The 17,324-nt window shown below is 38.3% G+C and overlaps 1 protein-coding gene across 1 annotated transcript in view; it reads right to left on the reverse strand.

Moving 5' to 3' along the window:
• KAT6A (lysine acetyltransferase 6A) overlaps nt 1-17,324 on the reverse strand; it is a 109,654-nt gene that overhangs the window by 30,881 nt on the left and 61,449 nt on the right. The window contains exons 6-8 of the mRNA XM_082680291.1: nt 16,094-16,229; nt 14,444-14,760; nt 11,907-12,025 (exon numbers count right to left, since the gene is read on the reverse strand). Of these exons, the coding sequence (XP_082536417.1) occupies nt 11,907-12,025; nt 14,444-14,760; nt 16,094-16,229 (572 nt within the window). The remainder of the gene's footprint in view (nt 1-11,906; nt 12,026-14,443; nt 14,761-16,093; nt 16,230-17,324) is intronic.

Raw genomic sequence — 17,324 nt, forward strand, 5'->3', positions numbered from 1 at the left:
ACAGATCATGAGAACAAATATAATAATGAAAAAGTCTGAAATATTGCAAAAATTACCAAAATGTGACAGAGGCACAACAAATGCTGCTGGAAAAGTGGTGCTGATACACTTGCTCAACTCAGAGCTGCCACAGCCTTCAATCTGTAAAAATCTAACTATCTATGAAGCACAATAAAGTGAAGTGCAATAAAACAAGGTATGCCCCTGTGTGTGTTATGCATATAACACGTAATATATATGCATGTATATTTATTATGGATAGTCTATTAAATGACTTTTTTTTAAAAAAAGGAGCTAGAATTTAGCCTAATCAAACACGAGTATTAATAACTCTTCAAACGAGCAACCAAAATTATCCTTCAACTTTATGCTTTAAAAATCACTGAGAGATTACTAAAGTCCCTTGTTGGAGCTCGTGACAAACACACACACACACATACACACACACACACCCCTTCTAACAAAACTAAAAAAAATTCAGAGGCTTTTATTCACTTTTCATATAAATTCATTTAAGAAGCCTTTTCACCACAACTCATTTGAGAACTCTCTGGTCTTTCTAACCATTCCCTTTTATAAAAGGCCAAGGGACTTATCTCAGGTTTCATGCTGGAACACAGCCAGGTGAAACCTCACCTCTTCCTCAGACACCTCAAAACAAAAGACAAACATCTATTAGTTGGATAAACTGTGCTATGACACCAAGGAGTACTGAGGCTCTTCCAAAGGCAAAAATCAAAAAGAAAAACACAAGACAGGGTTAAAATAAGATTTTTTTCATTTCTGAAAACCAAAATAGAACTCTGCAAAAGGTTTTAAACACACTGTTCTTTAAACTACATTCCAGAATCATGTATTCTAATGCATACAGTAGTATCTTTTAGCCTATCTTCACAGCTCAAAACAACAAGAATAGTAGTATAGAAAATATCAGAATAACCAATATCAGAAACCAAATCTAACTTCCTGAGCCAAGGATCAAGCAGGAAGCACGAAAGGTGAGACCATGCACCTGCTCCGGCACCGCCTGTTGTGTGAGAGCTTTCCCATCCGCTGCCCGGTGCTCCTCCAAGTGGATGCCCAACGCAAACGTGGATACCCAGCCCCAGTACAACTGTCTGCACATTGCCGTCACTAGGAGAGTCTATCTAAAACCAGACTCAGAGCAGACCTCCTCTGCCTTCGCAGCTCTCGCCTTCCCGCACTGTGAGATGCGCACAGCCACAGGGCTCCACGACCTCCAGCTCCCTTGGGAAAGAAGCCTCTGAGCCAGTGTGTTTCCCTTTACCAAGGTCTGGAAATTAACAAAGGCTCTGTGCAGTGAGGAAGTAACAGCTGCATCTACACCACTCATTAACCTAGTCCTTGCCAAATTCAAATTGTCAAATCTGAATTACAAGGTTATCTTTACTAAATCATTTTATTTTTAAATTTCAGTCAAAATTTCATTAAACATGCAGCTTTCAAAGTAGCAGATATCTAATATAATCAAGGGCAAACATTTTTTTAAACTTTTAACTCAGGTTCTGCCACTCTGTGCCCTCCTTCTCATTTGAATACGCCAAAATCTTTAAAACATAACATATATTCTGGGCCAGAATGGACTTTTTAATCTAAGAAAGTAAGGGGGGGCACTAAATGCACTAGTAATTGGGCTAAATCAAAAGGTAACTTTAAATATACCTATTCTAGATAATGAAACTTTTATTACCAGCAATTTGAGAAAAGACTGTTACTCTTCTGCAAAAACTCCACTTCTGTCAAATGACTAATTTATATTTTCCAATACAGAGACCACTCTTGCACACAGAGACCCCCAAGTCTAGATCTGGTACAGAACGAAAATTACAACTGATGTAAATACAGCCCTGTTCCCTCCCTCTGCCGGACCTTCCTTTCCCATTCCCTGTGGGAAATGACATTTTGGGGTGGGAGTGGAGGGTAGGACTGTACCCTTAGTATCAATCAGTATGAGAATGTGAAATGTGGGGAGAGGACATATCTTTCTGGTATTTGAACATTTTCCCATAAAAACTATGATAAAAAATAATTCTGTTCCTTAGGGATTAAAAGTTACCTGATGAAAGAGATGCATAAGAATGAGTTCACATGCTGCAAAGTGGAGAGAGCATGACCTTAAGGAGTAAAGAGACTCAGCATGTGTGGGGCACCTACTGTGCAGTCTCTGCACCTCGCACTGTCATCTCATTTATTCCCCACAATCCATTCCTCAAAGTAGGAAACAACATGCCTGCTTTATAGATGGGGGGAGGGGAGAGAAGCCAAGGATCAGAAAAGTTAAGAGGTAAAGAACTCCAGGACAGGAATATCAAGAGTGAAGCACAAAGAAAGAAAAGAACCAACCGGGTACAAGGTGAGATAGAAAATATGGGTAGCCCTCAACTAATTAATTTCTGAATTCCAAAAGTTTGTGTGTAAGTTTCTTTGAACTGGAACTTAGTTTTCCAAAGAAATGAAGCTACTACATGTCCAGAGTCTCTTATCCAAAACCCTTGGAATAGAATGTACTTTGGAATACTGAATTTTTCTCTTGTTAGAGAAGTTCTACAGTACCTATATGTATCTTAAATCAACAGCCTCAGTAGGATTTGGGACAATGCTCCATAATCAGATACATTAATATTTTTTTAGCAAAGCATATGAATAGTCACATTAAATGGGATAAGTAAAGAATATATATAGTCTAAACTCAGTTCAGATCATGTTTTGCCAACAATTGAATTAGGGTAACTAAGATCTTACTATAAAATGAGTTATAATTTTTTTTCACTCTAAAGAAGATATACATACAGATGGCCAATATGTACATGAAAAGATGTTCAACATCACTAATCATCAGGAAAATGCAAATGTGAACCACAATGAGATACCACTTCACACCCATTAGGATTGCTACTATAAAAAACAAAACAAAACACCAGAAAATAACAAGTGTTGGCGAGCATCTAGAGAAACTGGAACTCTTGAGCATTGCTGGTGGGAATGTAAAATGGTACGGCCACTGCGGAAAAACAGTATGGCAGTTCCTCAAAAAATTAAACACAGAATTATCATATGAACCAGCAACTGCACTTCTGGGAATACAGCCAAAAGAATTGAAAGCCAGGACTCAAACAATTATTTGTACACCATGTTCATAGCAGCCTTATTCATAAGTCGAAAGGCAGAAGCAACCCAAGTGTCCATTGACGGATAAAGGGATAAAAAAGATTTGGTACAAACACACAATGGAATACTATTTAGACTTTAAAAAGGAAGAAAATTCTGACACATATTACAACATGGATGAACCTTGAAGACATTATGCTAAGTAAAATAAGGCCGACACAAAAGGACAAATATTTTACAACTGCACTCATGTGAGGTCTACCTAGAGTAGTTAAATTCATAGACAGAAAGTAGAATGGTGGTTGCTAGGGGCTGGGGGAGGGAGAAATGGGGACTTAGACTTTCTTTTTCTTCTTATCCAGCTTAGATTCCAAGGTCTTTTACTGTACCTCATCTTTACATACATCCTTAACTCCCTTGCTTTTCTCCTGATTCACCAAAATCCCAACTCTGGTTAAATTCAATATTCCAACACAATCCAAGTTATTACCCTCATATCTGAACACTATTAGAGAAAAACACAGAACCATGCTCACTAGTCTCAATTTATAATTCATATCCACTAACCTCAATGGGCGCTTGATGCTTCCCTACTCCATTCACTCTCCTACTCTTCTAGATTATTTCATTACTTTCTCCTGTCTCTCAAGCCTCCAATACCTTGTACCCCATCTTCACATTCAAGCAATGCCTTTGCTTTCTAAGAAGCAATCAGAAGAGAGCTTCCACAGCTTTCCACGGCACATCTGTATGTCTACCCTTGTGGCCATACACCCTGCCCTTCCTTAAGGCTATGGATAAATGGTCTAGGCTCCTACCTAAGGTCAATGCCCCAAATGATGTGAATAACATACTAAGCGCTTTGCAAATATCAATTCATTTAATCCTTTCAAGAAACCTATTAAGTAACTTGGTTGACCAAGGTCACTCAGCAGAGACAGGATTTGAACCCGTGCAGGCTATCTCTAATACCTAGGCTCTTAACCACTATCTTAATAAATACTCAATACAATTTTGCTAAATCATCAAATGAATGAACTCAAAATACATCTAAACAGCCTTTAATATGTGACTCATAATTAATGGGTAAATGCCTTCAGACACTAAAACAGCCCTCTGCTCCCATCCCTAATTTCAGCAGTACCAAGGAGTCCACTCCAGCAACAAAAAAGCAGTCATGGGGCTTCCCTGGTGGCACAGTGGTTGAGAGTCTGCCTGCCGATGCAGGGGACACGGGTTCGTGCCCAGGTCCAGAAAGATCCCACATGCCGCGGAGTGGCTGGGCCCGTGAGCCATGGCCGCTGAGCCTGCGCGTCCGGAGCCTGTGCTCCGCAACGGGAGAGTCCACAACAGTGAGAGGCCCGCGTACCGCAAAAAAAAAAAAAAAAAAAAAGCAGTCATGGAGATACCTTAAAACCCTAGCATGCTAAAACTAACATCCTCTTACTAGCTTTCAAAGTCCTCTAAAATCCAGCCCTATACCAGTAATTCAATGTATTTTTTACCATTACCCAACAATGTTCCATGCAGTTTTACCTCTCAGACTAAACTACAGGCGGTCCTTGCTTTGCATGCTACCATGTTAACTGAAACTTATGCATATCAAAACTGAGATCCAATCTCAGTCGCTACAGAGTGCATGAAGCACGAACACAATTCTGATATGCATGTGTCCCCATCAGCACAGCGCCATGCAAAGCAAGGACTGCCCGTGTTATAACACCTTCACAGGCAGCTATTGTGTTTCTACATCATCGCCACAGTATGACCTGCACATAGTAGGCCCTCAAATATCTGTTGACCTGATGGACCAATAATCACAATGTCTCTTGTATTAATATAATATATACACTGTATTCCTCAAAGCTGAAGTTAATGCGGTTTACTCTACCTGGTAAGCCCTCATCCTCTTCATTTACCTAAATCCTGCTTCTTCTGTGACCATCTCAGATCATACCAACTCTTACTAATCCTAGAATATACTGTGAACATATGAAACAGTCCATATCATTTAATACAGCAACAAATTACATCAACTGGTACTCTGGGCCACTGTTTGCTGTTTATCTTACCTTTCCCTACTTGCATTCAGTACAGGCTTTATGATTTTGATGCCTCTGTAACGTCTTTTACAAGGTAATGCAGGATGTTACTGTGATCAGGGGAACAAAAATGGAAGTCACACAGGCTCCAGCTCTAATCCACCTCTACCATTACTAGTTACATAACTTCAGGAAAGTCACTCAACTAAAAGTCTCGGTTTCCTTGTGTAAAGTGGAGTGGGTTTCAAGAAGCATGCCCTTTGGGCACTCAAAGAAATCCGGAAATTTGCCATGAAGGAGATGGGAACTCCAGATGTGCGCGTTGACAACAGGCTCAACAAAGCTGCTGGGCCAAAGGAATAAGGAATGTCACATACCGTATCCGTGTGCAGTTGTCCAGAAAACGTAACGAAGACGAAGATTCGCCAAACAATCTCTATACATTGGTTACCTATGTACCTGTCACCACTTTCAAAAATCTCAGACAGTTAATGTGGATGAGAACTAACTGCTTAAAGTTATAGAACCGCCTTTGCATCTTGACTTTCCTATTCTAGTTGTAGCTAACAGGCTCATATATCTTAGAGCAGTTCCCAACGACAAGATCATCTGGCAAGTGTTTCCTAAATACTGTACCTGGGCCCCTTCTCCTCAGTCCCTGGAGTTTCTGAATATTTTAACAGAGCCTAGGCAGGTTAAGGTGGTTTTGAAGTACATCCTGGCTTGAGAATGACTGTTTAGGTAGTTGCGACATTAGGCATATAATGTTAATGCTTTTACATGCATGTTTTGTTAATTCTAAGATAAACATTTTTCTAGGAAAAAAATTAATTACTTAATTAAACTAAATAGGGATAACAATCCTTACCTCATAGGGTGAAGAGAGTTGTTGAACCTAGTTTATTCCATTTCTAATTAACTGTTCAATTCTTTATGCAAAGAAGAAAATTATTTTAGTGGCCCACACAGATTTCAAAAATGCTGTTAACTTTCTAGAACCACAAAAAAAGAACAATCAAATCCTTCAAAATTAGAAAGCACTAAAATTACTATAGAAATATAATGTGCTATTTGGTGATATTTTATGTAAATATCATTCTATATATTTCGAGGAGGCTGTTATGCTCTTCAATGTAATGAGTTGAATACAAATGCTTCTTTCTGGTAATGCATCTTTTAAGAAAAACCATTTCTTCCAAGCTCACAAGATCACTGTTGAAATATAATTCCAAACAAAAGCCTATACTACTAATTTCTTATACTTCTGTTTTTCTTTTTAGAGGTGGCTCTTTTTTATGAAGTGTTCACTGACTAGCTAGTAATGATGGAACATAGTACCAGGCAAACTATATCCTTCTCCTGAAATTAAAACAAAAACAAAAACAAAAACAAAACAAAACAAAACCAATTAACAGATGACTTTTTTTGGGGGGAGTGGCACTTGCTAAACGTTTCAATAATGCTCAACTTAATTAGATAATGTATCACACAAAATTTAATTGTTCAAGATCATCACTATGAGCCATCACTATTGGATTTGCTTTTGTGAGTTCGTTTCCTACTAAATGGTAAAAGCTCTATGAAAATAAAAACAATGTCTCATTCATAGCCCCTGCACCTAGCATAGTTTCTAGAACAAAGTAGGTACTTAATAAATGATGGGTTTTTGCTTGGATGTATTCCTATATTAACTCCTTTATCATTTATTTATCTCTTATGAAGACTGCATAAGACCCTGTAATAAAATCTTCCTGCAAAATTTGTGGAACAAAGGTTGAAGCAGTTTCTACTAAAGAATATCTAGGCTCTCAAAAATGACTTTGTATGTTATGTTTATGAATGCTTCTATTATTTAAAAACATCATCTAATCTAATCAATAGTGACTCTCCCCACTGGCTTCAACCCACTTCCTCTGTTACATTAGGTCAGAGAGCCTGGGAGCTGTCCTTGACAACCTCCTTCCCCTTTACACTGCACACTGAACCTACCACCAAGTTCTGCTGACTCCGTCTCTGAAATGCATTCTAAATCCATCCACTTCTCTCCCATTTCCACTGCCACCTCTCTAGTCTAAGTCACCATCTTCTTCCATCTGGATCACTGAAAAAGCCTCTAAATTGGTTTCCCAGCTTTGACTCTTGCCTAATTCCAATCCATTCCTCATAGAGTGGCCAAAAAAAAAAAAAATTAATGCAAATCTGATCTATTTCCTTTCTAAAATCATTCAATGATTAAAGAAGATGTGGTGGATGTATACAATGGAATACTACTCAGCCATAAAAAAGAATGAAATAATGCCATTTATAGCAACATGGATGGACCTAGAGATTATCATACTAAGTGAAGTAAGTCAGAGAAAGACGAATATCATATGACATCACTTACATGCAGAGTCTAAAAAATATGATACAAATGAAACTTATTTAAGAAACAGAAATAAACTCACAAACATAGAAAACAAACTAATGGTTACCAACGGGGAAAGGGACAGGGAGGGATAAATTAGGAGTTCGGGATAACAGATACACACTACTATATACAAAAGAGATAAACAACAAGGACCTACTGTATAGCATAGGGAACTATATTCAATATCTTATAATAAACCATAATGGAAAAGAATTTTCTAAAAAAAAGCATTCAATGGTTTCCCACTACAGTTACAATAAAAACCCCAATCCTAACTTATGTCATCAGCTTATCTCTTCAGCTTTATCTTTTGTGAATTTTATTCACTGTACTCTAGTTATACTGGCCTTCTTTTAGTTTCTCAAATTTACCAAGATCCTTTATGCCTCAAGACGTTTACACAGGCAGCCCCTATGTCTGGAACATCCTTCTTAACTGTTTTGTGCCTTGCTGACTTTTCCACTCAACCTTTAGGTCCCTGTGTAAATTATCACTGCCCTAAAAGAGGAATCCCAGACACCTGGACCAGGAAGTGTCTACTATAACCTCTCATTGCATTCTTATTTTCTTCCTGTTACTTATCAGTTTGTAATAACAGATTTATTTGTATGATTGTTTACTATCTGTCTCACTCATGAGGCAAAGTTTCATGAAGGCAGAAGCTATGACTTTTTGTTCAGCCTATAGCTCTAGTTCCATGCCGGGCACATGAATTCCAAATGAATGAACCTCATGCAGAAATACTACCATCGTCAGAATTTCAGTGCACTGCCAATGAAAATAAGCACAGATTAGAATTCAAATATCTAGTTATTTCTTTGGTGCCAGATAACGTACATGGACAATCACAAGTTTAATAAAATGCTGGAAGAAACACACAATTAGCCAGATTATTGTCAATACAAATTTATATTGTCTCCACTGGGTCTCAGCAAGGCTCAGCACCCCTTTTAACTCTCTCTAGTCATCTTTCTCTTCACACTCCTATTATTCCAACTCCTGGCCCATTTCTCCCAGCAGAAAATTTCATTTAAACATCCATTCATTAAACAAATATTTACTGAGCCTTTACTATATTCCAGGTACTTGGTATAAAGCAGTGACCAAAAAGAAAGTGCCTGTTCTCAAGGCACTTACATTCTAGAAATAAATATTTCCATTCAGAAAGTGATAAGTACTATATAGGACAAGCAAGCAGGTAGGGGGACACAGAGTGATACAGTGGGGATAAATGTATGCTATTTCAGTTTGGGATTTAGGAAGGGCCTCTCTGATGGGTGACAGGAGCAGAGACCTAAACAGAGTGAGCCAACTAGACGTCTGGGCCAGAGGAAGGGCAATCCAGACGGGGAGCAGTAAGTGCAAAGGCTCCAAGGCAGAAGGGTGCCTGGTGTGTCTGAGGAAGAGGAGGAGGCCTGTGGCTGGAGCAGAGCAAACAAGGGCAAGAGTGGGAGGACAACGTGGAAGAGGAGAGCAGGCACAAGGTCATGGTGGGCCTTTTTAAACATTCTAAGCAAGACTGAAAGACACTGGAGGGCTTCTGAGCAGAGGAGTGGTATGTTTCAAAACATTTACTGCGGGCCCTGTATAAAGAATACAGACTAAGGACTGGGGTGAGGAACAGGAGTGGAAGCAAGTAGCTGGGTCTGGAGACGTTACAACAGCCCAAGCAGGTGCCGGCAGCTTAGGCTAAGACAGAGGTGGAAGGGAAAAGAAGGAGTCATATTCTGGATATATTGTGAAGGCAGAACCAACAGGATTTGCTGATGAACTGAATATGTACAGAGCATGAGACAGAAAAAAAATCAAGGACCTCTTTGGGCCTGAGCAAGTAAAAGAACAGAACTACCACTGACTCCTGTTCTCCAATAAAAGGAACCAGGGATTCTTAGAGAAATGGCTGAATCTACAACTAGAACAACAAGAGCCTAGGATATACTGCTGTGGCCAAAAGTAAATATGAATATGGACTGTACAAATATCGAATCATTTTGTTGTACACCTGAAACTAATACAATGTTATATGTCAATTATACCTCAATTTTAAAAATCACCAAATGAATAAACTGGAGAAAGTAACACACACACAAAAACCAAAGTTAAGGGTGAGGTAGAGATTAAAATCACAATAAATGTTCTCAATCTGTGTGGGGGGAAAAATGACAGAGACACGTCAGAATGACACAGGGGCTGGCTTGAGGTTCCCCCTGCCCAAATCTGGAACAATCTGAGCATCAAAATAAATATCAATAGCAACAAATGATAAGATAACTCATAAAATAAGAATCTACAAGTCATAGATAGACAAATAGACATATGGATGGAGGGATGGATGGATGGATAGATAGACTGATAGACAGGAAGAAGGAAAAGCTCTTCCTTACAGCAGTACGCCAATTAATAAACATAAAATAAATGATGGAATTAGAAAATCATCTAATTCCATCTAAAGCAACCTGCAAAGTCTAGCAGGTAAAATCTGATAAGAAACAGGATATTTACAGAAAGTGTATTCCCACAAGATACATATTAATAATTACAGAAGGCAAATGATTTCACAGAGAAGAAACAAGGCACGATACCACTGTAACCAAGTGATCAAGTTAACATCACTTGTAACAGGACGAACACCTACTACGTGCCTCCTGGTATGACACACTGACGAGGACACGTCACCTCTGTAAGACGTTTAACAAAATAAATGACCTGCACACGTCAAAAATGTCGAGGGCGTGAAAGATAAAGACTGAGAAACTGTTTCAGGTTAAAGGAGACTAAGGAGACACAACAAATAAACGAAACACATGATCCTAGACTGGACAGTGGACCAGGACATGGCTTATTTTTCCTTTTGCTATAAAGAACATTAGTGGTACAGCTGGTGAAATTTGATTAAAATCTCCAGATTAGGTAACATGCTTCATTGGTGTTAAATTCCTGATGCGATGACTGTACTGTGGTCAAGTATAAGAACGTCCTTGTTTTTAGGAAATACACACAAATAAGCAGGAATAAAAGGCATTAGCATATGTCTGCAACTTATTCAGGGAAAAAAAAAGGTTCTTAAAAAGTGAAGAACTCCTTTGAATTCCCACTGAACATCATGTAACTTTCTACTACAGTACCTATAACACTTTTTTTTTTTTTTTTTACTTATTGTCCGGAAAAGAATATGCCTTCAGAGGTTAAGCAACTTGCCTGAAGTACAAGTTAGTAAATGACAGACCAAGGCTTGACCTCAGATCTACCTGACTCAAAGCCATACCTGGTTAAATCATAAGACGGTGAAATGCCGAGTAAATGTTTGCTGAATATTTATACTGTTGTCTTTATTTTTCAAAAATACTCTACATAAACAGTCTATTCACTAATGGGTCTCTTAATCCAAAGAGTTTCACCTATGCAACAGGAATCCCCAGCATCAGCCTCATAAATTCTTAATTTCAAGAAAAGAGACAGAACTCAACTTGGCTTACACAGTGAGTTGGTGGCAAAGGAGGAAAAGACAAAAGATAAATAAACACAATCCAAAGGAGCCTTTATGATCTACCCCTGCACTCTTCCAATCTGTTCTTCTGCCATTATCTACACCCTATGTTCGTCACATTTCCCCCCATTTTCAAATCTTCACACTTCTGTTCCTTCTAATTATACGGGACCCCATTCCTTGTCATCCTGATAAACTCCTATACATTCTTAAGACCACCTCAAGTATTATTTCCCCTCAATGAATCCTCCTCTGACCTCCCCAGAAAGAAAGAAGTACATACTTGCCTCCCATACTCCCCAAATTCCATGTATTCTATAATTAAACTTTCACATTAAGGAAATTATCTATTTACAAGTCTCTCCTGGCTAGAGAAGGAATCCTGTCATTTACCTTGGCATCTCTAGCATCTGGCACAGAAGTAGGTTCTGTGTCTGTACATTTGTATCTTGCTACGTGTTAACAAAGGATTAAGGCAGAAGCATTTAATAAATATTTCCTGAATTAATGAATATGTGTTTTATCACTTGAGAGAGGCTTGGTTTTTGTTTGTTGGTAAAATCCTAACCTCTTCTTCATACATAAGACAGAAAATATTGATAAATAAACCAAGCTCATTTGATACTGGTAGTCAAAGCAATGTGTTTATCTGCAAAACCAAAGCAGTTATCATGGGTTTGAAAAGAACACCAGCAAACTATGCACACGCACAAACCACATCTATCTGCAGATCAGATGGATAAATAAATTGCTATTACTGCTTTACCCACAATATAATTAATCCTCTGTTCCTCATCCATGAACAAACTGTTTGTCCCATCTGAATATTCAACTTTACCTGCAGTGCTTGTTCTTGGATATCACGAAATAATTCCATATCTTTCTCAGTCATGATTTCCTGGCTCCCAAAAAGCCGTTCCTCACTTTCTTGTTTGCCGTCCCAGCCATCCTGATTGTCTGCACATTAAGAAAGGGCTCACGTTATTAATGCTACCTTCAGTTTAGTACATGAACTAGAACAAATTTCAAAAGTCTTAATATTATTTATATAAAAGAGAAGAGGATAACATTAAACTGACTCCCAGAAAGATACTAGTCAATAAACAATATGTACATATTATATCTTGCCTTATAATGAAAACCCTGAATTGACTTAAAGCTGCTTAAAAATACTAGCTAAATAACTAAACTTAAACTTCATTAAAAGAGATTATATTTCAGTATATACATACATACATATAAAAGTAGAACAGGGAAAGGGTCTAAGAAGTATGAAGTCTATTTTGAAATAACACGAATATAAAACTTTTAATATGAGTTTAACATGTCAACATGCAAATATTGCTTCTTCATTCTTTGGTAGTATGGATGAAGTTTATGTTATAGCAAGACATAATTTTTATCACTTCAGAGCAAAACAAGGAAATTTTGCTCCTTTTAAAATGCTCAATGATTCCGCAATCTTCATAAGACCAATACATTCTTATCTCAACAAAAAGATGTATTTCAAATAGCTACTTTAACTGATGCCAAGTACTACCAACTCCCCTCACATTCTGGGTACCCTTTTAAAGCACAAACTCCAAAGCCTGAGTATCACAGGTGGTAATCCTCTGGGTAAGTATGACAAATTATAATAAGCATACACTAAATGATGCACCTTCCTCAAATGGGTAAAGAAATGAGTGAAAGCATTGAGGGATTAAGTAGATCACTATCCTTTGCATTTGAAGATGACACTGATGTGGTCTCACTTCCTCTCTGTATGAGTATGGCTGAAAAAACCCCATTAGTGACAGACAGTTCTCTTTTAAAAATCAATTGCACATACAGTTACTCATTTAGTGTAAGAAGAAGAAGGACAAGGACTCACTCTTGACAATATTCCTAAACTGAAAAATACATATCTAATCTGAAGATATTCTGTGCCTTTAATGCCCCCTAGTGCATGACACAGACGATGCAGGCACAGATCTAGCACAGTATTCCGTAGCATTGTGTCAGATGGTGCAGATTGCTTCTTACACTCTACAATTCATAAAGAAAATGACAGAGCCAATTAAAGCAAAAGCTCATACCAATGCCTAAAGCTCAATACTGGTTCTCCATACACTTTATACATTTGCTCTAATAATTTCTAACACTTTCCAGTAGATTCTTCTAATAATCCACCACCAGTGAAATGGTTAATTCAAAAATGTCTTTTATCACGATCTGCTTTAAGAGATTCCTTCCTAAATCCAACCTAAATGGCTTGCATATTTTCTTAGATAAATGTACTCAGCGTGGAGCTTATCTACAGTCTACATGGCTGATAAAGACCTGAAAAGTACTTAAATGCTTAAACTGTAGTTAGTTGATTGCCACTCAGGTGAAAAGCCAATCAATACAGCATAAAAGGGGGGACCTGACAAGGATGAGGATTTTTCTCTCCTGCAGTGGACCAATCAATCATTGATATAAGCAGGAATGATGAAGAAGTGAATACAATCACCAATGGGACACTGCGGGGAAGGAAATAAAAGTTAAGGAAGTCCTTGCAGCACATGAGACACTACAGATTCGGCCCTGTGATCCAAGAGCCCTTTCTAACTTTCTTCACAGGTTAGGCTCTCGCAACTCAATAAGACCAGCTCTAATTATCTGGACAGCTCACCAAAATGTTCTCCTCTGACTTGAATTATCTGCTATACTTTTAACTCTTCTCCACAGATGTTTTCTACTTTGAAAACTAGGGACCTGAGCCTGACACATAAGCAAATGGTGTGAAGCTGTGGTTCTCTTTCTCTCTTTTTAAGTATACTCCATGAAAAATTACAACTGTATTTGCCAAGATCTGAAGTAGAAAAATCAATGACCTCATCATATTTGCATATAATTTGGTCTTTCACTTATGCTCATATCATCAGCATTTTATTGGGTTGGCCCAAAACTTCGTTCAGGCTTGGAAAAACCCAAACGAACTTCTGGGCCAACCCAATATTTACCTATACTCTGCAATTTCCTTCCAGGAATAAAGTAAGCATCTTGATGTTCATCACATCATTTATTTTGTAATTTATGAAATATTACATAAAGTTATCCTTGAGTCAAGGTTATACACCAAATTTCTGTAGGCAGATTCTTTGTGGTTCCACCCAAAAAGCATCTTCTTTTGTCTAAAACTCCTACTTGCCCATTCTCCAACTTCATCTCTAGCCTCTAAGTTCCTGCCACAGTTATCACCTGAGTATCACCTACATACATATCTTTAGCACATTCTTATAGTCCAAGACCAATTTTTAATAATCAAATATGAATCTACTCCAGATAACTATTGTTATTCCAAATAACACACTTCGGAACACTTTTTGTCTCTAAGTGAACAGCTTTTACCTGTGGGCCAATCTGAAGTGCTTGATTTTCTGTTGCCCTTTTTCCTGACTCTATATTGCTCAGAGTAGTCCACCACCTCCCCTCGAGGTTTCCGCCCATCAGGGGAAGGGGTAAAGAATTTGGTAAGGCCATCGATGAGCCCTTTGGTTTTCTTATTGAACTTCAAGGGGACGCTGCCATCTCTGCAGAAGTCCAAGCCATCTATTTGCTCTAGATATCCGTCTTCTGATGACGACGCTGACTGGCTGGAGAGAGTGATTTTACGTTTCCGACCCCTTCCAGGGCCTGTTCGAACTTTGCTGAAGGGACCTTTTGACCTAAAGAATCAGACAGGGAAAAGGGAAACTATTAAAAAGAAATCTTTATATGGTTTCTATTTAATATATAACACACAGTAAATAACCTAAAACTATATTTTAAAAATCTATATTGTTAAGAATATTCCATAAACTGTAAATATTATATGACTAAAAAGTAATGTTATTAGAAACATCTATTTCTGGGAAGCCTTTTCATTTTATAGAGAAAAGAATCCTAGGTCAGGAGTCAGAGGGCATATCTGAGTCATAATTCTACCACTTACTAGCTGCACATCTTGGACAAATCACATTCTCTTTAAACAACAGTGTCTTCATCTATACAATGAGAGTTGTACCAGAGAAAAACTAAGACCTTTCCAGGTATGAAGTCCAAGGATCTCTGCACCAACTCAGAGTTATACTCTTACCTCTAAACATAAGGATGGGTTACTCTCTGCAAGTCAGGAATCAAAAGATCTTTTTACAGGAAAGTTAAAGCTTGATTTAAGATTTAAAATATGAACTACAATACTGGTTCTATGTATTTCAAGCTGCTAATGCCCACTCATTTCAGCTATACCACCTTCGTCTTAAGTGTACAAAGGGTGGGTAAATTCTGTGAGAGGTTGACAGGCCTAAAGACAGTTTACATATCATCAAAGGTGAATTACTGTAAAGATACTCCAAAGAAAAGAGAAAATTAGCTACTTAATCTTGCCCCACCTCCTCCAAACCTAGCCCAGTTTTCTAGTCCACAAGAGATAATTATATCCCTGATTTCTGCTAACAGATGAAAATTCACATTATTTTACTTCAGGACACAGAAATGGGACTTAGCTATGACCTCAATAGGAGAAGCTATCCAGCAATCTGTACATATGACAGAAATAAACTACTGAGATTACATCAAGAGAAGAATCTGTGAAATGCTTCCATAACGTAATTTTTTTCTTCCTTGTTTTTTAGGTAAAAGAAGCAATCTAAGGTAACGGTTTAGAGCCAGACCTTGGGGCCAGCCTACTGGGGTTTTAACCTCAGTTGAACACTTACTATAAACTATGCAAGTTAATCGTTCTAGACTGCAGTTTCCTCCTTTGAAAAAGGAGAGTACCAGCAGTACCTACTTCACTGGGCTGGTGGGAGAATTAAATGATTTAACACATGTCAAGCACTTAGAACAGTGAGTGCCTTGGTACTTTATTAAGGGCTCAGTAAGAGTTAGCCATTATTATTACATAAAAGTGGCAGCTGTGACAACTGCGTGTCTTTTCGCAGAGCAAACAAGTGAATCCTGTGCTACAGAGAAGACCCTACGCTCTTCTCCCCTCACCTTGCCACAAGTACAACTTACACCGTGTTTTGTTTCTTTAACCTGTTTTTTGGACGTCCTATTGGGTTAGCATAGCGCCGTTTTATCTGTGCCGCCTTCTTCTGTAGAAGTTTTCGTCCTTTTTTCCTAGGTCGACATATCTGACATATCCACATGCCTATAAAGAAAGAAAATTCCACATAAAAGCATAATGAACATAAATACAATGAAAGAGTTCAGATACTCTAAGCCAGGAGTTCTTAACCTCTTTCAGGTCAAGGACTCTCATTTGAAAATCTGATAAAAGCCCCCCAGAAAAATAAACATGAAAACATACACACACAAAATTCTACAAACAACTGGAAGAGACTCACAAATATCCTGAAGGCCACACATGGCTGAAGTCCACTGATCCTCACTTTATACCCAGAACCCACATACGGGCTTCTAATTACTGTTCTGCAAGAAAAGAAGCCAGGTTCCCATAGAGGAATGGCTGAGTCCAGGACTGGAGCTGGGAAAATACAAGATACCCTGGAACAGCTTGTGGTGCCAGGAAATAAAGAAGAGCTCAACAGATGATGAAGGCATGTGAAAAGGACCCAGAAGCCAACGTGAAGGAACTCCCAACAGCCAGATCTGGGTCAATCCAGAAAAAAAGGAATAATCACAGCAATGGACTATAAGCCATAGAATAAAATAAATATCCATGAGTCCATAATGATTTGAATAGCTGAATAAATAAATAAGTGGGAGAAAGGGATCACTCTTACTTTTTTTTTTTTGGGTGGGTTTTGTTGTTTTTACATGTCCATTTATTAAACAAGAACTCCTTCATGACAATTTAATACAGTATTTATTAACAATTACTGTTGAGAAAATTATTTCCCCCTACATACAAAAATACAGATTTGAACACTATGAAAACAATCAGGACAAGTACCGTGAAAAACTGGTTCTTCAAAAGAAATAAAGGGGGAAAACTGAGGGTAGCACGAGGCTTTGTCTGCTGCCAGGGACAAACCAACAGGAGCAAAGGCTTTGTGGGGTCCCCAAGCCACTCCAAATGGATAGAGTCAAACCTGGGAGCCCGTGGGAGCCAGGTGGTGCCCACCCCAGGGCATCCATATCGGCTTCAGAAGCCAGGATGGGAGCTCTGACAGCAAAAACCAAAGTCTGCCAAACAGGCATCACCTCAGATCATCCCACAGCTGGGGATCACTCTTTCTTATAGCAGAATTGCAGTTAGTAAATGTAGAAGAAATGATGGAAA

This window comes from Grampus griseus (genome assembly GCF_964374135.1).
Source record: "Grampus griseus genome assembly, chromosome: 21".
In the NCBI taxonomy this organism is placed as follows: Eukaryota; Metazoa; Chordata; class Mammalia; order Artiodactyla; family Delphinidae; genus Grampus; species Grampus griseus.